This window comes from Hydra viridissima, unplaced genomic scaffold, assembly GCF_058129835.1.
Source record: "Hydra viridissima isolate aposymbiotic clone 2 unplaced genomic scaffold, HvirCarnegie_v1 scaffold_2, whole genome shotgun sequence".
Taxonomy (NCBI): domain Eukaryota; kingdom Metazoa; phylum Cnidaria; class Hydrozoa; order Anthoathecata; family Hydridae; genus Hydra; species Hydra viridissima.
The window spans coordinates 3872196-3895773 of NW_028324301.1; the positions used below are offsets into that span (position 1 = coordinate 3872196).

At 28.1% G+C, this 23578-nt stretch overlaps 1 protein-coding gene and 1 pseudogene across 3 annotated transcripts in view; one reads left to right on the forward strand and one right to left on the reverse strand.

Annotated features, from left to right (window-relative positions):
* Positions 1–469: 469 nt before the first annotated feature.
* Positions 470–23578, reverse strand: part of LOC149891611 (uncharacterized) — a 37454-nt gene continuing 14345 nt past the window's right edge. Inside the window, exons 4-24 of one of the 2 annotated variants that reach the window (XM_090077761.1) lie at positions 21357–21498; positions 20914–21192; positions 20614–20798; positions 20284–20368; positions 20108–20170; positions 17880–17905; positions 17618–17786; positions 17237–17262; positions 16923–17130; positions 12635–12660; positions 12385–12538; positions 12003–12053; positions 11232–11257; positions 10980–11136; positions 8949–8999; positions 8791–8855; positions 8283–8322; positions 7967–8149; positions 7286–7324; positions 6683–6714; positions 470–985 (exon numbers count right to left, since the gene is read on the reverse strand). In XM_090077761.1, the coding sequence (XP_089933887.1) occupies positions 941–985; positions 6683–6714; positions 7286–7324; positions 7967–8149; positions 8283–8322; positions 8791–8855; positions 8949–8999; positions 10980–11136; positions 11232–11257; positions 12003–12053; positions 12385–12538; positions 12635–12660; positions 16923–17130; positions 17237–17262; positions 17618–17786; positions 17880–17905; positions 20108–20170; positions 20284–20368; positions 20614–20798; positions 20914–21192; positions 21357–21498 (2052 nt within the window). In that variant the 3' untranslated portion in view covers positions 470–940. Of the gene's footprint in view, positions 986–6682; positions 6715–7285; positions 7325–7966; positions 8150–8282; positions 8323–8790; positions 8856–8948; positions 9000–10979; positions 11137–11231; positions 11258–12002; positions 12054–12384; positions 12539–12634; positions 12661–16922; positions 17131–17236; positions 17263–17617; positions 17790–17879; positions 17906–20107; positions 20171–20283; positions 20369–20613; positions 20799–20913; positions 21193–21356; positions 21499–23578 lie in introns of both variants that reach the window. The other variant, XM_090077760.1, reaches the window with a different exon arrangement.
* On the forward strand, positions 2756–4988 carry LOC149891612 (uncharacterized; annotated as a pseudogene). The gene is made up of 6 exons (XR_016449613.1): positions 2756–2862; positions 3111–3227; positions 3379–3486; positions 3776–3956; positions 4159–4325; positions 4711–4988. The product of XR_016449613.1 is annotated as an uncharacterized LOC149891612 (transcript).

A 23578-nucleotide genomic window follows, 5' to 3' on the forward strand; every position in this document is an offset into this window, starting at 1 on the left:
AATGAATTTTCAGATAATCTAAACAAATAAATTTATTAGAATTGCTGCTGAAAATGAATTCTCTGTGCCTTCATTTTACAAGAAACATATTTTCAATAAGCTAGAAGCCTTAAGGTTCTTTTTTTAAAAGTCAAACAAGTTAGTCAAGTTTCCTCACTACGTATACCATTGGAACCACTTAACAAGTTTTGACCCTTTGTTTTGTTTTTTTTAATTTCCTCTATTTGATAGAAGTTTTTTTCTTTCAATCACGTGTTGTTAAAAAATGGCCGTTCTCCCTTCTATCACTATACGCTTCACTTCATCTCAGTTCAGATTTTTTCTTTGTAAGACTAGTACTTTTAAGACCGAATTCAAATTGTAACTTTTTATAACACACTTTTGCTTTTGATTGGCATATTCTAAAAAGTATACTAAAAAGCCATCTAGAAGACACTAATTTTTAATACTTGAACTATGAAATACTATATTTTAAAAGTAAAACTTTATTTAGTCGAAATGGCTCACAAAACGGTTTCTCTTACTACCATTGGAGTAAAAAAAATATAACGTGTTTAAAAAAACCAACACTACTAAAAGCAGCGTTCGCATTGTTTATCAAAAGCAGTAATCGTGTCGTTTATCAAAAACAGCGTTCGCGTTGCTTATCAAAAGCAGTATTCGTGCTGTTTATCTAAGACCAACATTCGTCTCGTTTATCAAAAGCAAATTATTGGGACTACCTGCAGTATATAAAAACTGTTCAAAAAAAATTTGAAAAAGGATTCACTGGTTATCACAGCTTTTAAGATTAAGTAGCTAGAAAAAAAATTTTTAACACATTACAACAATTTCTTAAATACAATCAAAATCACATTGAAAATCACGTTTCTATGGCATTAATCAAATATAAAATCAATCTTGCACATCACTGAATTGATAAATAAAAACATCATCAACCTCAGGATTTCGTCTCTTTTCTTGGTGGAGGTAGAGGGGGTGGGGGCTAAACAAAAAAGGAAAAAGCATTAACAAAGAGGGATTTGTATTTGTTGTTCACAATTCACTGTAATTTGTTCACTTTTTATTAAACTTAGAAGGAAGGAAAGGGGTCGAAACATTTTTTTAAAAGTATCCCTACGGGCATTTGCTGATTTAAAATGGATTTAAATCGCGTTTAAATGATATTTAAATCAATCTGAAGGTTAAGGAATCAATTCTAAATGGATTCGGAATATTTAGAAAGCGTTTAAACGCTTAATCAAGACCTCATCGGGCATTATGACATTTAATCGACATTTAGTTGATGTTTTACCTAAATTTTGAAGTTTACTTTAAAAAAAAAAAAAAGTTAAGAGGATTTTTTTGTTGCTAGAAAACAAATTAAATAAAAACGATTATTGTTTTTTTTAAAGAAATGTGTTAAAAATGCCTTATGACTTTAGCCAGAAAACAACACATTTAGAAGAAATTCACCATTACTATTTTTTTGCAATAAAAAAAAAATTTCTTTCAAATAAATGTGTTGGTAACGTGGAGTTTTTAGACAACACATTTTAATTAAACAATATTTTATAAAGTATCTTTTTTAACGCAACATAATAATGCAAAAAAAAAGTGATAAGTATATATTCTAATGACATTCACAAATTTTTTGCATGCTTTCTCTAAGGTTATTTGAAGGTCAATTTCTTTGGTTTCCTTATTTCTGACTTCAATGAAAAGAAAATATTTTTAAATGAAATATCTACCTTTAGGAACCTAGAAAAGAATAAACCTAAGGTAAGTTTAATTTTTATACTTTTAAATTTTCTTTTTGATTGTTATGCGTTTTGTTTATTATTTTGAATTTCGTTTTATAATCTAGGAATATTATAACATGAAATTATAAGATCAAAAGTATGAAGCAAAAATGAAAAATTAGTTCTATAGTTTGCAAAACAGATTTTTTTAAAAGAGGACCTTTAAAGCTAAGGTCACTTTAGCTTAGCTATTTTTAAAGCTAAGGTCACCTTAGCTTAGCTATTTTTAAAGCTAAGGTCATCTTAGCTACACCTTAAAGGTGTAGCTTTCATAATTGTTTTATTAAATTGTCAGAATAAAAAATTTATAACACTGAACTTAAGTTAATTTTTTTTGTTTTTATTATCACTACTTTTTCAGCACTGCATATTTCTTTCTTAATAAAGTCACCTGTAAAAAAATTCTACATTTTCAAAATAACGACTCATTGTAATTCTGATTATAAATGTTATAATCAGAATTACAATCAGGGTTTGGAACCAGAGAGCGACCTGCAGCTGATGTTTCTATGAGAAACCAAGATGAGGCAGTAAAATTTTGATCTCAGCTCTAAAACCTTGATGGTAATAATGGCAATAACAAAAAATAACTATAATAATATTGTATATTTATGTGTTTTTAAGTAAAACAATTATTTATAATAATTTTTCATATCCAATGTAGTTGCAATTTATTTACAATATAGTAAAACTGTCTGCATTTCCACCTCCATCTGAAAAATGGATCAAAACATAGCAACCAAGTAATTTATTGTACAGAAAAAGCATTGATGAGGTACCACAAGATTCTGAAGTTGATCAGTTGTGTCAGTCTTTATATCTTCGAATACTGTTAATATTTATAACAAACATATAACATATATACAATTTTTCACAGATGCAGCTTGGTTTCTTAAAAGATTTTGTAAAATACTTTATTTTTAATTAAGTAATGCAACTGTATTGTTATCTACTTTGCAGCCAAAACCATCAACTCTCCTGTAGTCACCTTTTGCATCAAGAAGAAGTTTGAATTCTAAGATTCCTATATTCAAATCGAGTGTGGCTGCCACACCAAAACATAATAAAATGGAACAATCAAGTAGGATCTCTAAATTTCCTTATACTTTTAATTTACAAAACTTTCACTGTTAGATGAAATTTTATGAACGTGTTTATGACCTATGAATGTGTTTATGACCTATGAACGTGTTTAGTGTTATAATTCCTATGCAAAAAATCCCAATGATATAAGTTTTTTGAAATCAAATTTTGTACAAATTTTTAGTAAAATTTTCTTTAAAAATGACTTTGCAACATGATGTAATTATATAACTATTTACATTGTAGCTAAAGCATCAGTACTTTCACAATCTCTTTGTCTGTTAACTAGAAAATTTAAGTCCAGGATTCCATTATTGAGGCAGAGAGCGCCTTTATCAAAAGACAATACTGTGGATCAACCAAGTAATACTTATTTTTTTAGCTTGAGCTGGTCTTGGTATATATGTATATGTTTTTTATATATTATTTATGTTATTTAAACGAGTTAAAATGAGTTTTTATTTAAAATACTTTTTGCATACTTAATGTAATGCAATCGTTTTTTATATTGTAGTTAAACCATCTGTATTTCCACAACCACCTCTAAAATTAAACAGAAACTTTCAAACAAACAGTAGTTGTATGGCAACTGCACCCCAAATCAATGAAACAGATCAAGTGAGTAAGTTATCAAACTTTAAAAGTTTTTTAATTTTGTCTGATGTGACCAATGCAGTTGCTTAAGTTATAATCTTTCTTTTACCATTATCTCTGGATCTTATAACTGTGAAATATGGACTTTGATTAAATATTGCATAAAATTTTTTAAGCATATATTTTACAACATACATTTTAAAATAGATTTAAAAAAAACAACTTAAGATTTAAAAAAATAATTAAGTTTGTGTACCAAAATTTTAGTGTTTTTAAAAAATCTTTTTCTTATATGAATAATGTAATCTATTTTAAAGAGTTCCAGAGAAAAGTTCTCTATCAGCTAGAAAATTTGCCAAATGAAATTAAAGATTTGAGAATAGCAGTTAAAATGATGGTGAAGTTCATCTGGAAGTTATTGCTGGACCTATTCAGACCTTAAATGGGTATAAAAATTTAGAGGAGCAGTGTGGAATACTTGCAAATAAAACAACTTTAGTTAGTAAATTCTCATATTTTCTATTTCAAGTTCAATATCCTGTCATTTAAAATTTGATTATGACTTTAAAATTTTTATTCAAGACTGTTTTGATGTCTAAAATAGGTTTTGCTTTTACTGAATAAGCAGAGCTTATATTTTGATTCTAAACTGGAATTCCATATCTATTAAAAAGTGCATTTTTTAATAATTTATTTGTAGTTTCAACTTCTTTCACGAATTGGGGGAACATCTTCTAAAGATACTTCAAAAAATCTCTTGAAACGACTTTTTTCTAATTTTGTTATGTCGCATTTAAGTATGGATGGAAAAGGCACACTTAAAAAGCTTCCATTTAGAGACAACTGCTTTATGTCAACTTGTTGTTGGTAAAGTATTAACTTTTTTGTTTAACTAAAATCAACTTCAGGTTACAATTCTATTCTTCAATGTATTTCAAATCTTAAACACCATTAAAACTATGAAAATAGTTTTTGAAGGGTATGATATAAACCAATGATACCTTGAATAGGGCTTTTGAAGAGCATAGCGCCATCTGATTAATTTTTTTAAATATTTCTAAAAAGATTAGAAGAATATAAAAGTAGTGAAGCAATTTAAACGATTTTATTAATCTATTGGTGCTCTATCCACGGTTCCTCTTGTACCACTGTTGATTTTTTGTATTTAATTTTTTGCATTCACTTGCTAAAATCTTCGGACCCTTAATCCAACATTTAGTGTAAATGTTAATACTGATTTATTTGTTTTTAGAATGTGTAATGAAACGTGATTGTACATCCACAATATCGGAAATACATTAATTCATTGGTTCCCATCTTAGAATTTCTCCCTTCCGTATAGGTGGAACTGAAAAATCTCATTTAAATGCTCATTTTTCAAATTCTCAGGATGGAGAAGCTGGTTTTATCAATTTAAGTAAAAACGATGACGAGGATCACCATGTAGACGATCTTGATGGCAATAATGATTACTAAATTGTCATGAGTTTATATGTATTTTCTTCTAACTTAAAAATAAATAAACAAAAATTTTTTGACGTTTAATTCCTTTATACGTATTTAGACAACGCTTAACTTTTTTTGACGTCGAAGTTAAGAAAAGTTAAACGTTGTCTAAATTTAGACAACGATTGTTTTAGATTACTTTTAAGTACTTAGTACGATTGTTTTATTGAGTTGTTTTTATTACAATTTATATTCATAACGTTTTAAGTAAGTTAAGCTGTTAAGTTTTACATAACCTAAAAATAATTTATTTGGACATGTCCTATTACAATTTTAAATGCATAAATGTATAATCAGATGTTTTCTTATTACTTTTCAGTATTTAGTATGAGTGTTATACTCATACTAAATACTGAAAAGTAATATAAAAAGATCGTTTCATTTATTACATTCGTAGGGCGTTTAAAACGAACATTAGGATGGAGTTTAAATTGCGTTTAAAACTAACGTTTCGGTAGGGTTTAAACGGAACATTCGAATAACTTACGTTCTAAATCAAAACGAAATTAAATTAAAACATTTCGGGCGAACTTTAATTAAACGTTGATTAAATGTTAGTATGCCGCAGGGATACTTCAATCATCAGTCATAAGTTTCTGTATGCGAGGAGATTTCTAAAACTACAGTTCTGAATTACTATAAATTATCAAGAATCGTTATTATAAGTTATCATGAATTATAGATTAACATAAATTATTATAAACTGACATAAACTCATAAGTTGTTATAAACTATTTTAAATTATTATAAATAGTGTTCGGCAAAATCAAATATACGTCAAACCTTTAAAGATTTGAATTTGAACTGTTCTTTGAGGGGATAGATTTGAATTTGATTTGACAAATATCTGGAGGATTTGGATTTGATTTTCAAATATTCACTTTGTTCTCAATTTTTGCGTTTGAAAAAAAAACGCCAAATTTTACAGGCCCGCAAACATATATATCACTTTATTCCGGGGTCTTTGCAGTGGTTTCCGGAATGGCGGTCGCCTTTCAATAACGGAAAAAAAAAAAAAAAAAAGAGTTTTTAATTAAAGTTTGTTAATATTAAAGAGAAAGTAAAGAGCATAGAGAAAGAAAAAAAGAAAAGAAATGTAAACAAAGTACAAGATTAAACATTGGAAATACATAATATAAAATACATTGGAAATCTCGATCTGACAATTATCCAAACCTATCCAGAATGGCCAGAGATTACCTGGCCATTCCTGCTACATCTGTATCATCAGAAAGGCTCTTCTCATTAGGAAAAAATCTTATTACTGACAAAAGAAATCTTCTCTCTGCAGATACCATTCAAGCTTGCCAGTGCTTGAAGTCTTGGTTGGATTAAAAAGAATAAAAGAAGCTGTAATGTGTGAGAAATAGTAACAAATGCTGCAATATGAATAAAATTTATAGATTCAGATAACTAAAATTAATAAATGAAATAAGTTAAATAACGTTCAAATATACATCAAATCTTGGAAAGATTTGAATTTGATCTAAATTCAAAATAGGAAGATTTGAATTTGGCCATTTCAAACATTTGACGCATATTTGATCAAACTATTTGAATTTGTGCCGAACACTAATTATAAATCATCAAAACCTTTAAAAGCGTTTTTAAAAGCATTTATAAAGTTTTAGAAAATATTATAAGTAATTGTAAACTATTTTTACTTAACTTATTGTCAACTGGGAGAAAATTAGTAAAATAGTACAATTTCTACTTACATTAGAGCTGGTGATTTGACGCGGTGGTGGTACTAAAAGTAGTAAACACAGCCATTATACCATACAACTGAATATCGTCTCGTTCTTTATCAATTTTTATCAATAATTGTTATTCAACAAACAAAAAATCCGCATGTATTTCGGGTTTTATTGAGGATCGAAAAGATTTATGTTTTTTTTTTATTTACTTTAGTTACAGAAACTGAAAGTTTGAAGTAAATTTATGATGATTGAAGATGTAAACATATTCTTCACACCTTCATGTTTTCAATGGAAATCAATAAGTCTGATGAATTTTTAAATTTAAACAACTATTTTGTGATTTTTTACAATCACGAGAATAATTTTGTAGTATGATCAATTTTACGGTTTCACGAATTTTGTGGTGTTTGTAGACGTAAGTTTTATAACCATCGACCACTGGTCGAATGTTATCCAATTAAACTCGGATATTGTTTTTTTTTTTTTTTAATGGTTATAACAAAAATTTGAACGGAACCGAAGTGTGTTTTCTGGTACCTAATCTTAACATTAACATTTTACATAATCATATTTTTTCTTTAATATTTTAAATAATATACTGAACAGATGATTCTTACTTACCAGGGGGTGGAAGCGACTTTAAGTGTCTTATATCATTGCCTAAAAATATTTAAATGAAGTAAACTTGCCGTTCAATGATTTAACGATCTCATGGAAAAATAGTTCGAGAGAGATTGCCATACTTTATTAGAAAAATATTTCCGTCATTAAAAACTAATAACTTAAATGTCTTGTATTTTGGCTACTGCGTATACTCGAATTTTAATATAAAAAAGTATTTTGTTTGAATTTATGTTTTAAAGGAAAAAAACTACAGGGAGAGGTTACTACACCATTAAATCCAAACCACAAAAGACTGGTTTTATTTCATTAAAACTCAATATAGCTGTGTTATTAGAAAATCTATTTTTCCTTTTGGTGTAGCAAACTCTTCTAAATAAGAGATTTAATAAGTTGGTATGTGTCATGGGTGTAAACCATTACCTAGCTTTAAACTTGTTTTTAGAAATAACTTGGTATAAAAATAAGTTACATAGTAAAATGCGAAAAGAGTTTTAAAAAAACAACCCTTAATTTACTGTTAAGTGCTCAATTGCAAAGCAATTTTAGTAACATTAGAATATAAGCAAAAAAACCCAATAATATAGCACTACTCTCATTTGGTTAAGTGAGCATAAAATTCTAAGACATGGCAAACTCTGTCAAACTTACCCTACATATTATGAGAATTAATATTCATACTTATATTTACTGGAAAACTTTGCGTTCTGCCCACCACTGCTTTTCCTTTGTAATTTATGTAGTCATTTGAAACCTTAAAATTATTATTTTGAAGAACATCATAATTATTTGCTGCATTCTTATCAATTGCTTTTTTGTCATCATCTTTAGGAAGATTTAGTGGGGAAGAAAACTCATCTGCACCTAAAAAATGACCAAAGAACAAAATGTAAAATAAAATATTGAAATTTTGAAAATTAGGAAAATTAAAAAAAAAAAAACAATAAAAATAAAGTCATCAAATGAAGTACAAAAAAATTACTGCTCTGAATCTTACCGATCATAATTATGTAATCATCCTCTATATCTTTATTGGACTACATAAAATTGCAACAATATCCAATATATAAACACAGTAAGCACATCAATTTTAAATGCATGGATATAAATATGTGTACAAATAAAAAAACTAAGATGAGTAATCTGAGTTGTCCTGGCAGATCAGTGAAAGTCAATAGAGAAAAAGATACTGACCACAAAAATCTTAATTTAATTAACCACAAAAATCTAAATTAGGTTTTTGTGGTTAGTGAACTTCATGTAAAATTTTCCTCGCAACAGTGAAAAAAAAGAATGAAAAGATGCAAAACATGTGGCATAAAGTGAAATAAAGTTAAGACTTTTTAGAGCTAATTTAGCAATTACTAGTAAAATACTAAATAATTACTAAATAGTAACTTAATATCAATACTGCATAGTAACTAATACTATTATTAGTCATTATGCAATGTTGTTTCAATAATTGCATCTTTTTAGACTTTTTATAAATACAAATCTCTTCTTACATTTGGATCATGTGGTGGAGGATTTGGATCACGTGGTGGAGGATTCTGATCACGTGGTGGAGGTACTAAAAAGTATAAAGAAGAATAAACAAAAATTTAGATTAGTTTAGATTTTTTGCATTAGCATTAGGTGTTTTAAACAAATTAAAAATAGTTACATGGAGGTGGTTCATTTGCCATTTGATTTAGCTTTTTGACAGCATCTTCATCTAAAAATGTAAATCTGTCACATAGTCTTTTTCAAAAACAATCAATATTGAAAAAGCTCCTTAAATCAACTCTGCTCTGTTTTTGTTCTCATTTAAACTTATTTAAAACGTCATAGGATTTTTCCATTTTGTTAAAACCATTAGTAAAAATAAGTTAAAAAAAAAAATTTTAGAAAAGGTTTTGCACCATTTTTTCATTTCATGAGAATTAGTTTTTCAGAACCAGGATTATGGAACTATGAAAAACCAGGAAATTGATCATAAAATCCTATCCCAGTATCCCAGATGATACACAACAGGTATTGTTTTTTTTTTTTTTGCAAAAATAAAACAGGAAATTTATCAAAAAAATATCACCTGATGTAATAATTGATTAAAAATTTAATAACTCATTCAATTGTTGTGCTTGAGTTTTAAATAATGTTTTTAATTTTTGTACTGATTTTTCGATTACTCATTTTATCAATTAGCATGTAATTAGTATTCAACTGAATGCGTAAAAAAAAAAATGAACCACTTTGGAGAATAAATTAAAATGTATGTTCAACAAAATCAATCTTATGTATGGCAGTACTACAGTCGGTTGACAGAGACAGTACTGCAAAGCGTGTTAAGTGGATTTAAATTTTAGCTAGCAAAGGATGGTCTACTAGTGGCTCATCATCTCCTAACAAAACATGACATTTTTGAAAATAAATGTGAAAGTGAAAAACCACCTCAAAAAAAAAAGGAACAAAACATTTCATCATTCTTCAAGAATCAAACACAATCATTACAACCTTGGTATGGTTGGGTACATATGTCAGGTACATATGTCAGGTACATCTCCTGCTGAAAAACATCTTGGTATTCTTAAAAATCAGTTTTGTCTGGATGTTGAAACTTCAATTGTTTATGCAGTAATAGATGATACTTCAGTAATGAAAAAAATGGGCCAATTGCCTACTTTGGAACATCAGCTATGCTATGCTCATGCCCTTCAGCTTGTACTGAGTGGTGTACTTTATTCTCTCATAACACTTCCTGATATATTAGAGGAAAACATAGATTTTAGTGATGATAATACTTTACTAGCCAATTTATTTAGAAAAAGTCTTATCAAAAATGAAATCCTGCAGAAATGTGTCAAACTAGAACATGGAAAAGAACTTACATTAATAAGAGATTGCAAGACAAGATGGAATTCAATGTTAGCCATGATTGATTGGTTCCTTTTCAAGCGAAAAGCAAATCTCTTATTGACCTGTCAATAAAGACAAACTTAACAGAGGATGATTTTGTTCTTCTTGGTTCAGCTTGCTTTAGAACCACTAAAATTAGGTATTGAAGCATTGTTGGGAAGATTCAACACTGCTTTCTGCTGATACCATTTTTTGTTTCATGTTTGCTCAGTTAGAAACTTTTCAGTCTGATATTTCAATACTAGCAACAGCAGTTAAAAAACGAGTCACGGAAAGGTGACAAGGGATCTAGTCAGCTTGCTAAATTTTCTCCATGATCCCAAATACTTAAAAGAACAAGAAAATTTGTTTCCAATCCCTTCTAAAAAAGTAATGCAAAAAAAAGGCAAAAGAACTTCTTCACCAACTGTTTATAAACCAAAGTGATCAAGATGATATATGTCAAGTAGTTAATGATCAAAATTTTTCTGAAATTGTTTTTTCTTGTACAAAGATTTTACATTTATATATATTTGTATATTATTTCCTCGAATCCTAGTTCTTTGGTGAACTTTTCTTGATTCCTGGTTTTTTAAAATAACCAGAGAATTTAGAAACCTTAATGAGGAATCATAGAAATTTTCTAAAAGAACACAAAGAAAAAACAATAAAAGCAAAGATAAGAGAAAAACATTTCAAAGTTTTGCTAATATATTAATGCATCATTTTATCCAGGATTGTTAATTCAGTACAGAGAACAAAAATGAAGTGTAATAAAACAGAATAAGTAAAACATGCAGTTAAGGTTTATATTACATACTTATCTGAACATTTGGAAAACTTTTTCTGCGACCTGTCTTTTGTTTATCTATTTGTTTTAATACAGCTGGTATATCATAGAGATCAGATTCTGTGTCATATTCGAAAGATGGAACATTTGATCTGGAGGATGGATCTTTCTTGTCATCATTTTTCTTCTATATTGTTAGAAAAATTTTTTAAAAAGATAAATCAATCTAGAAACTTTTCTCTTTTCTTTTGTAAACTGTAGGAAAGTACATAAAAAACTCACAGATGGTGAGGGAGAACCATGAGAATCTAAAAATTTAAAAAATTTTGGTAATTTTTATTGCTGCTACATTTATATAATAAATTCTAGTATCTAAACTTATACAATAAAAAACATTTACAAATGTGATTTGCTCTGTTTGAGAAATATTTCTTTTATATCTTATCAAAACTCCAGACAATTTGGACATTTGGTTTCTAGAGATGTTTTTAAAACAGGTAACGGAAAATCATTTGAATTTTGATTGTTACTTTTTACTGTTCTATTAAGTTAGCTACTCTATTATATAACATTAGTTTTTTTTATTTCAAAAGATGCTCATTCATCATGGAGCACAGAACCGATATGCACAAAACATCTCACACTTAAGATGTATTTCAACTTGTTCTAGTATGACAATTTTGCAAAAATATTTACCTGAGTAATGGGTAATTTCAAACATTACATGAGTTATCCAAATAATTTCAGGTATTTCATCAATTATTTCTACTCAATATTTTAAGAGAGTTAAAAGGAGAGTAGTTTAGTGATTTTAGATCTATAGCAAGTTTTTAAACAAAATGAAAAATTTCCATGGTAACTTTCACATTTATCTAAGCATCAGCATTTGGTTTTTTGGTTTTTAACAAATTATAATGAGAAATAACCAATTTCTTTATCAGACTTTTATGATAAATTGAATTTTCTGAAGATTATTAAAATAGAACTTTTGATGCATTTAAAACAGCAAAACTTTTGCTGAGACAATCTTTTAAATAAACTAAAAATAATTACATGGATGAGGTTCTTCTGCCATTTGAGTTAGCCTTTTGACAGCATCTTCATCTAAAAATGTAAATCTCTCACATAGATAGTCTTTTTCAAAAACAATCAATATTGAAAAAGCTCCTTAAATCAACTCTGCTCTGTTTTTGTTCTCATTTAATTTTATTTAAAATGTCATGGGATTTTTTCATTTTATGAGAATCATAGAAATTTTCTAAAAGAACACAAAAAAAATTCAATAAAAGCAAAGATAAGAGAAAAACGTTTCAAAGTTTTGATAATATATTAATGCATCATTTTATCCAGGATTGTTAATTCAGTAAAGAGTACAAAAACGAAGTGTAATAAAACAGAATAAGTAAAATATACAGTTTCGGTTTATTTTACATACTTATTGAAACAGGTGGTAAACTTCGTCTGCGAGTTGTTATTCGTTTTTGTTGTTTTGATGTAACTGGTGTATCATAGTGACTAAATTCTGTTTCATTTTTGGAAGATTGGACATATGATCTGGAGAACAGATCTTTCTTGTCATCATTTTTCTTCTATATTGTTAGAAAAATTTTTTAAAAAAGATAAATCAATCTAGAAACTTTTCACTTTTCTTTTGTAAACTATAGGAAAGTACATAAAAAACTCACAGATGGTGAAGGAGAACCAAAAGAATCTAAAAATTTTAAAAAATTTGATAATTTTTATTGCTGCTACATTTATATAATAAATTCTAGTATCTAAACTTATACAATAAAAAACATTTACAAATGTGATTTGCTCTGTTTGAGAAAAATTTCTTTTATATCTTATTAAAACTCAAGATGATTTGGACATCATTTGGTTCCTAAAAATGTTTTTTAAAACAGGTAACAGAAAATCATTTAAACTTTAAATGTTACTTTTTACTGTTCTATTAAGTAGCTACCCAATTATTATACAACATTAATTTTTTTTATTTCAAAAATGCTCATTGGATATCATCAGGCTACAGGAAGAAATTTTTTCTCTTTTAAAAGCTTAGGAAAAGGTGCATTCTTATGTAAAATCAAATTTTAAACAGGGTTTCCTAAAAAAAATAATATTTGACCGGACAAAGTTATGATGACCCAAATTTGCACTTTTAGAAATTGACAAAAATTTGTAAAATCTAATTTGTAACATATTTTACAGTCCTTTATTTTGAATGCTATACAATATTAAGTTGAAATTAGTATGTTTATATAATTGCAAATTTATTTAATTCTTGTTTCAGAGTTATTATTTTGCATAGATCCTAACCACACTTTTTTCAGGGAATAGCTGGTTGTGGCATGGCCAAGGAAGTGGTCTAAATTTTATATACGGTTTTAACAGTTGATCAAAGAATTTACCAATAATAATTCTTTAGACCTTCTTACTCTGTCTTAGAAATTGTTAAAGGTTTCACTCTTAGCAACAATAACTTATTTTTAGTAAGTAAACAAGTAAAAACAGGTTCTTGTACTTCACCATTTTCCCATTTAACTAGCTCTAGGAGGGTAGTTGCTGCAAAGTTCAGTTGAAGTGTTTTTCTCCCTCTGATTCACATATTTCCAAGGATATCTTACCCCTTAGTTTCAAAATATGGACTGCAAAAGTGCAACTGCAAAGTTACAGACTTAATTACTGGATAACAAAGAGATTAAAATACCTTCATGGTTTGCATATCAGGCTCCTAACTGAATGTAGGGAGTCACAATTTCTTTTAGCCTATCTGGTTGATTTCTAAGAATTCTCAACTGAGAAAGAATGTGATAGGAACATCCTCAAGTTTGTCTTTTACCTTTATGTCAAGAAAAAGTTTAAAGTAAAATTGTAAACAGAACAAGACAAGTAACTCTAGATTTTTATTACTTAAGTCATATTTCCTTGTCCACATAAAGACTATTCTAATGCCAGTAGTGAGCCACCTGAAATGAATTAAGGGGCCATGAATTTCTCTAAGGTTAAATGGCAGCTCACCAATCTTAACTGCTTTACATAGTTTATGGGATTGCTTTTGGTCTGTTTACATATTATTCATTTTTGTTTCTGGAATATCAAGTCCTCTCTTTCTGGAAGAGCTTTCAATTGAGGATTATACTCCACTTTGTTAACATCAGGGAGAAATTTTCCCACAGGACATAAAAATCCAGTATTACATGATGTCTGTCCATCATTTCTTCTAATAATTGGTGCAAGAACAACTCATTTGAATGAAGCATGCATATGGTTCAGTGGCACTTGTGACATAAAAACTTTGTGCTATAGCACCACCTTTCCAGCCTGTGTTAATTGCTGTACTATCTGCTCCAAGTACTAAACGGGTTTAAAATTATATATTGTTGCAGCAACAAACAAACACCTTTAGCAACCTTTTTAGCTGGCTCATCAGGATGAATAGGTGTATCCAGGGTAAAATGGCCAAGATATCAACAACCAGGTTCTATAGTCACGGTAATGTGCTGTTCTTTAATAATAGTTATAGGATGTAACTGCCCTGATTTGAATCATTTATCATTGTTCTTGTTAAATTTTTTCTTCTATCAAAGTAAACGCCAATATTAAATATGTTTGAAACTTTTAAATTATCATTTTTCTTTGCAACCACCATGCATTTTTACCCACAACAGGATTCAGGGCTAAGAAATCCTATTTCAATTAAATCTTGCAGATTACTTGTAGCAATTGCTGCACTTGCAGCAGGTGAAATTCCAAACCTGTAAAATAAAACTAATTCATATTTATTTTTATTAACTCGTCATTCAAGCATATGCTGCTCAATAAAACAATGTATAATCATACAATTACCTTATGCTAGCTTAGCTGTGTTTAATCTTGATCATTGTGTATTTTCTAGATACTGTATTACAAGGAAAGCATAGACACTTGTACATTTTTTATTCTTCTTCTTCACTGACTTTTATCTTTTGTTTTTTTTCTATGTTTAATTGTCTCAATCTGGTCAGCATGTGCCATCTGCATGTAAGAGTTTTCACCTGTTTTATTTCTTTGACTGTGTAACCAACTGAGCTCCATAGTTTGAATTTTCTTAGTAAAAATACGGATGCAATTTATATGAGCTTTATGTTTACAATATTTTGGGGAAGAACACCTAGACAGATCATTCTCACATAGAAGTATTGTACAAGGATATGTTGTAAGACCCATCAGTTTATCTAACTTCAATATAAGTTCTTCTTTCACTTTTGCTTTAGCTCTTCCCCATGCAACTTTTTCTACTTTCTCCCCAAAGTGTTTTTGTTCTATAATAAAGTGATTTCTCTCCAATAAAACTGGTTTTTGAAACTTTATCTTTGCTTTTCTCAATTGAGCAAGAACTAGTGGAATTGGATCACTTGCAAGATCTCTGTTAGAATATTTTGGGGGAAGATTGCATGTTATGCTTTTTTATTCTTTTAACTAAATTCCTTTTTGAATAACTGATCTGTACATAGGCAGTTCAATAGGAATAAGTCCTTTCTGGTTCCAACAAACTCAAAAATGCATAAAGACTGATATATTTCTAATACATAAAGACTGATATATTTATTTATTTTCATTTCATTTTAACAAAACCTAATGTAAAAAATTGGGTATAAAGACATTTTTTAATCAAAAAGTGGTCCATAGAAAACCTACCTTAAAATTTAATTTTACATAACAATACACCTTTTCCTAAGCTTAAATTTGTTTTTTTCAAAAACATGATATCACTGTTCCCCATTCACCATGGGGCACAGAACCAATATGCACAAAACATCTCACACTTAAGATAAATTTCAACTTGTTCTAGTGTGTCAATTTTGCAAAAATATTTACCTGAGTAATGGGTAATTTCAAACTTTACATGAGTTATCCAAGTAATTTCAGGTATTTCATCAATTATTTCTGCTCAATATTAAAAGTTAAAAGGAGTTAAAAGGAGTGTAGTTTAGTGATTTTAGATCTATAGCAAGTTTTTAAACAAAATGAAAAATCTCCATAGTGACTTTAGTGTTTTATGTCTAAATATATGAAATGTTTTAAATCTATTTCAAATGACTAATATAGAGGTTTTTACCTTGATTGTTATCATTCATTAAAAGCCAAAAAAATATGGTTTATGAAGCACATTACAAATGTAAAGATGAATTGTATTATTTGATTTTTTTAGAAAAGAAAGTCTTTAAAAATCTTCAAGAATAGTTCTTCAAATATAAGCTCCAATTGAATTATTGAAGTTAAAAAATCACAACTAAACAACAAAGTAAACCAAAGAAGAAAATCAACTGAGTAAAAAATTAATTACACAACAATACACAACAACTAACACAATGCCCTGCATTCAACAGTATTTCCAAATTGTCTAGCCAATCCAATTAAGTCTTTTGCCTCTCTCTTTTCTCATTCCATCTTATATTTTTTTTAATATTGTTCTCAAAATTTTTCAAAATATTTCACCAAACTTTATCAATTATTTATCAATATGCATTATTACTTAAACTGCAACCAATTACTCTGCAGTAACTCTCAAATAGACACAAATCATTTCAATAGGAAAATTAGTTTTTTGATTAGAAAACTCAGTTTTATGTAATGGTGGTTTCTGACTAAAGTAAATTTTTTTAATCTTTTGAGTTATTTACTCAATTGTGCAGAAGTTTTTACCAAACTCGTTCATGAATTGATCATGTCATTTTGTGGAATTTAGCTGTGATTGTGGTGAAAGAATTCAATTAAAACCATATATGTTTTGGCAAAATTACAAAATCCAAAATTACCTAGGTAATTTGGGAAAAGTTACTTGGGTTAAAACAAAGAAGAAAAAATTTAATTGCTTGGGTAACAAATTAGGTATTATTTAAGTAAAAAACACTAATACTAACTTGTAACCAATATAGCACATGTTAATGTAGTAGAAATATAAAACATACAGTTTAAGTTGCATATACATACTTTGTGAAGCTTCTGATAAAATTCTCCTGGGACTTGCTGCATTTTGTTTATCTAATCCAAAATTCGCATTTGGTACATCATAGAGTTCTAAAGTTTCTAAACTCGCATTTGGTACATCATAGATTTCTATGCCAGTTTCTGTTTCATTAATCATGCTAGAAGGAACAACTTGTTTGGGGGACCAATTTTTTTTGTCATCATTTATCTCCTATAACATCCAAAGAATAATTTTTAAAAAGATAAAATATATAGAATTCATTCTATATTTTTCACTTTTCTTTTGTAGACTATAGGAAAGTACATAAATAACTCACAGATGATAAAGGAAAACCTTGTAGATCTAAAAATTTAAAAAGATATTTTTTATTGCTAACTTACTTATATTATAAATTCTTTTATCTAAACTAATACAATAAAACCATAAAACTGTGATTTATTCTGTTTGGATTAAATGATTATAAATATTTCTTAAAGAAACATTCATTTCTCAAATAGAACAACAACAACAACAACAACAACAACAACAACAACAACAACAACAACAACAACAAAAGATATAAAAGAATCTTTTAAGATACATATTCATACATTTATATTTCTGCTCATATTAGCCTGTGCTAGGTTTTGATAAGATATAAATCTTATCAAAATTTAGCAGAAATAGAAAACACACAATTTCAGTTGCAAATACATACTTAGAGGAACACTTCTATTGCAACCTCCTATACTTTTGCTTTGGGAATCTTTTTTTAAAATCACTTTTGGTTCTTCATAGAAGTCTAATTCTGTGCTAGTTTTTGTGTCATCAATCATAGCAGAAGAAACAACTGGTTTGGGGGAGATATCTTTCTTTTCATCATTTGTCTGCTATATAATGTTAGATGAATTTTAAAGAAGACAACTTGTTTTAACATTCACTTTTCTTTTAAAATATAGGAAAGTACATAAATAACTCACCAAAGGTGAAGAAAAACCAATCAAATCTAAACATTTTTAAAATATTGATATTATAAAGCATGCAGATTTGAGAACTTCAAAGCAAAATAAATTCAGTATAATGAAGATTTGTTTATGAGAACCTGCTGTTTTCAAAAAATTAAAGAATATTTATTCTTATATTTAAACTTATACAATAAAACCATACAAATTTGATTTATTCTGTTTGGAAAATGAAAATAAATATTGGGTCATTCCATTCCAAGTGGACCAATGGCCCATAATGAATCAATATGGACCACTTGGTACATAATGGCCCAATTTTTTTTTTTTTTTTTTTTTTTATTGCTTCTTGACTCACTCTCAAGTAGATTAATCTAGACTAAATTTTCAAAATAAGAAGAAAGAAAGTTTTGGATGTTTTTGAAATGTTAGAAAAAAAAAAAATTGTATTGAGTTTAAATTGTCACATGTTATTTACTAAAAACTAAAAGATAAGTAAATATTATTAGCAGGTAGAATGTTTAATAAACACTTAAAATCTCACAAATTCAACTTTGTTGAATAAAACAAATTGGAATTTAAGTGAAACTGTTTATGTTTTTAGAGTCAATAATATAATTAATAATATCAGCTGATTTGTAATAGTATTACATCTGAGCCTTCTTCTTGTTGTATTGATAAAGCGCTAAGTAAACCTTGTCACTTTACATTTACTAAATCTAAGAAGATTAAATTTTTTGAAGAACCTGGACAAAATCAAGAGCTTATATGTTTACAAACCTAATTTGATCCAACTTATCAATAACCATTCTTTTAGTTAAAGAAAGTTTAAAAAAATATTGTTTAGTTTTTCTTTTATAGTCTCTTGGAGTCTTCTGGTTGCAAAAAGAATCAATACTGTGATACAATTGTAAAGGTACCATTAAAATGCTAAATAAATTAGCACCTGTATGTTTTTAAGAAAATTTCTCTTTACATTTTTTTTACTCAGAATTTTTCTTGCAGCGTCATTTTATAATTAAAACTAATTTTTCTGTATAAAACAAAGGAAAAATTTCATAAATACTTTCAATTTTAAATATTCTTTAGACAGTATGGTCAATTAAAGCCTGGAGTGGAACTTCAAACTATGTTTGCATAACTGTAATTTCAGTAAAATAACATAACTCTTTAACTTACAAATTGCAGCCCAGATCTGTTGTTTGTGGCAAAAAAAATTTATACTGATGCGTTGTTAGATTGGTATTCATCATCAAAGCAAGTGCTTGATCACATGGAAGGTGGCTTTTCATCAATAGATTTGCAATTCTTTTATATTGCTGTTCCTTTTTTTTGGAAGCATTACATAGTTACCTAACTAAAGCTGCTGAATCTTTTTTACCATCTTTGTTGAATCTTACTTTAACTCCCAAAGGTGAACTTCTTGTGAATTCTTGTGTAGTGTTCAGAAGAGATTGGAACTTTTGTAAATAAGATTTTTTACCACAATCACTTAAATATTTTTTAGTTGTTCTTAGTTTATTTGGGACTATTTTTTTGTTATGTGTGACAGGAACAGCTTCAAATAAATCATTAGGAAATGTTTTTTTTTCTCTTTAACCCAATAAATAGCTATTTAGGAATTAATCTTTGTGTGTGGCTAGACAAAGCACACACAAAGATTAATTCCTAAATAGCTATTTATCGGCACTAGCAAAATTTATATTTTGTGACACTAGCAAAATTAAACATGTTCAAGCATGTAGATTAAAACTTTGTTTTGACATATACAGTGCTTCCAGAAAGTATTAGCGCACTTGAAATTTTTTATTATAGACAACTTTAAATCAATATAAATTCTAGAGTAATTTTTATTTTGAACCTTTTTTTTTTAAATGAAAGGTAAAACCAATTACATTTAATTTTATTGATGCTTTTTATGGTCTTATGAACAGAATAAGACCATAAAAAGCATGTATCGATGTAGATGAAATAAGTAACTTTTAATAAAAGAATAATTATGCTCTAGTATTGACACTATTTTACTTAGTTTTAAAAAAATTGTAACATTTTAAAAAAGTTGAATTTCAAATATTTTTTTTTCATGATGATTAAAATTACACACTGTGCATTGCAACAAAATTATTGATTGCAAGTTAGCTCTATTATATCAAGATATCAAATTTTTCTTATAATCTATGATAAACTGGAAAATTAATTTTCTTAAACAAAAAATATGACAAAATATAAAAAATTGACTTCCTTACTTAAACTATAGCCACTGTCGTTACTGGAAGTGCTGTTCCTGTTGCTTTTCTCATCTTGCGAACCTTAGATAAAAATATAAACTAAACTTATACTTTAATTTGTTTTAAATTTTAATTTCTTTTTAAAATTAGAAAGCATGATAAAATGTCAAAAACAATTTCCAAAATCATACTACCGCAGTTCATTAATTCATAATGATTATCTTCCTGAGGTTGCTCAGAGATATCATGAGGAAGAACTATTCTGTTCATAAAATCAGACTATGTAAAAAAAAGGATGTAAAATAATCAGTTAATACAAAACTCATATGTACTATAATCACAGAAGAGTTACAGGCTTTTTACAAGTGTGTTATTCTTCTGTGACTTTTTATAATTCAACTGTTTTTCACAGTTTTTATTTCATGAATGTTTGATTAGCTTAAAAGTTGTCCAAATGAAACAAAAAATGTTTGAAAAAATCTAGTACAATAGTAGTTAAAGCAATTAGAAGATTAAGTTCTCACAAAAACACCAGCCAATTTCAAGTGTCCATTTGCATTTGCTATGTCCATCGGAGTAAATCCTCTAAAATTTTTAATCATAAGTGATTCAACTGCCCCAGGGCATTTTAGAAGAGTTATGCTTAGGTTAATGAGATTATACTTGGCAGCAAAATGCAGCAATGTTGGCATAAGAGATGAGGAGATACCTGTAAAAAGTCCAACATAAATAAAAATAAAGAAGTAAAGAAAGAAAGAAAAATGAAAAAATTAAAATACTTTAAAACAAAGTGAACTAGAAACAAACATAAGTAAAGTGCAAACCTGGGTTTGGGTTAACAGAGCTATTTTGAAGCAGATTAAAATTTGAAGGAATATTTAACTTGAAATTCTTTTCCAACATAACATCTACAGATACATAATCTGTTTCTTTTAACCCAAATGCATTTGCAACAACAGAGATAGGATCATTAGTAAGCTCCAACAAGTTCCTAATAGACTCAAGTTTAGAATGAAACATGAAGGGCAAATCATATTTGCATAAAAGAGTTTGATAATTCCCATGATGAATAGAAATTTGATATTTACCAGGAGGAAAGTTTTCTAAAAATGTTGTAATAGTATAAAATACATTTATTGAAATTGCACATAAACCTGCTATACAATTATTATAGATATATACTAATACATACTACATATTATAGATATATACTAATATACATTTAAACATAAATACTATAATTTATCTAAAATGCATGATATAATACCTGGGGTAACAAATGTTAGAGCTGAACTATTTAATTGAGTTGCTTTGACTAGACTGTTTTTTGTTGCACTTACAAACCTAATGTAGTATTCAACATTTTCTGGTATTGCTGAGCTGAAAACTGCAGCACATGTTTCTTGTCTCTTTAGAAAGAAAATATAAATATAACTGTTTCATAAACAAAACTACAGAATAAAGTTAACAGACTTTTTAAATGCCATTAACATTATATATCCATCTTTCTATTCATGTATGTACGCATGTATTTACATAAGTAATGTATGTAATGTAATTTATGTATGTTTGCATACTCTATACAAATACAACAACCTTGAACCCCATTGAACCTGAAACAGTTTGTTAACATATAGGTCTTGCACTAAACCTAAATCTTTAATCCTCAGATTGTAGAGAAACTCCTTTAAACATGGAACTTAACATTTTAACATATAAAACACACAATTGTACATCAACTTAACATTGGCACAGCTTAATATATTTATAGCAGTTTTTAGAAGAAAAATTGTTGCTGTTATTTAAATACAGAAATTATTGGTATTTTAAGTTTATACCTAACTAGCGTTACATATTTTCAACACACTTGGAAACATTTTCAGAGGTGCATTCAAAAGATCATACACTAATGTCAGTGTAAATTTTTTTTATAATGATTGAAACTGACATGTTAATTGAATGTACCAACAAAGATCTAAACTTGAAAGTCTTTAAATAGTTGACTACATGTGTGGTACTGAGCTCCAAGTCATTTTAGGTGTTCTCCTATTGTTAGTACTATAAAAAAACTCAAACATTCAGTTATTAGTTCTTCGAAAGATTACAGTAAATGTATTAATGACAGCTGAAATGGAGTTAGTGTGCACTGCCCACTATGTATGGAATAGGAGATTCAGTTCTAGTTTTAAACAGTTGTCTTCTACAGAAAATTCAGCTTATAATTTTTTTAAAATACCTAATTGTTTTAAAGACCAATTTACTAAATTTACTAATACTGTTACTATACTTAGTATATTTTTGATAATACTGTAACTTCTCTTTGTTTCTTGAAGTATTCATGCTGAGGCTAAAGCAGTGAGTTTCTTGGAGTATTCATGCTGTAGCTAAAGCAGTAAGTAGGTAATATCTTTGTGTTTTCTTGTATATTACCTTTGTGAGTGCTTTGTATAGTCACTCCTTGAGGAGCTCATTAATGATTAATGGACCTACTATCAAGTGTTAAGACCATTATTTTTCTAAAAACATTCTTTAATTGTAACCTCTAATGGCTAAACTCTGTCAGTTTAGCTATTTAAGAAAATCTGTTTGATCCAGTAAACATAATCTATATTATGCTTGCTGTTCTTTTTTTCCGTGAATATTGACCACTAAAAGGAAATTAAAGGAAAATGTTTTTAACACAATTTAAGTGAAAACCTACTTTGAATATAAAGGGCAGTTGTACCACAAATGATGCAAAAAGGTTTAAAAAGGTTTAAAAAGTTTTTTTTAAATCTAATTAACAAATTCAATATTTCATTACATGGAGTTTTAAAAAAAATGTAAAACGAAATTCTAGACACAAGAAAACTTAGTGTAAAGGCGCAGATTCCAAATAAACGATATTTGGTTTCAAGTAAATGGTATTTAAGCTTAGTTTAGCTTTCGTAAAATTTGCCCTTCAACAAGGTTAAAATAGTTATTTTTTGTTTAACTGATCCCTAAACTTGCCTTAAGGGCATTGACATGCAGTGCCGTAGTAACCAAAAGTGGCGCTCGGGACAAATTTTTTTTATCGTATCTACAACAATAAGAATTCCCCCCTCAGAAATAAACTTTTTGTCCCCCCTCCCTTGCTCCATCCATGTCCCTTAATAAATCTATTTGGACTGTCCCCTGCATTATCAAAATGCATACTTACCAGCAAAGTGGGCAAATTATTTCTATTTAAAATGTTTACTGTATACAACTTTTTATCATGCAACCTTCTCTATCAATAGCTATCAAGAGTTTTAAATAAAACTCTGCACAAAATTCCCACCCCCAACCCTTCCAAAAAAAGTCAATCTATCTAAATGTTAACAAACTTAATTGCTGTAAGTCTGTTAACATTAAGATAAATTGACGTTTTTTGCTTTTAATTTGGTTGCAAAATCATAGTAAACTTTGTCATTTTTTACGTTCCTAGCTATCTCATTCTTAACTGAAATTATAGACAAACTGGATAAG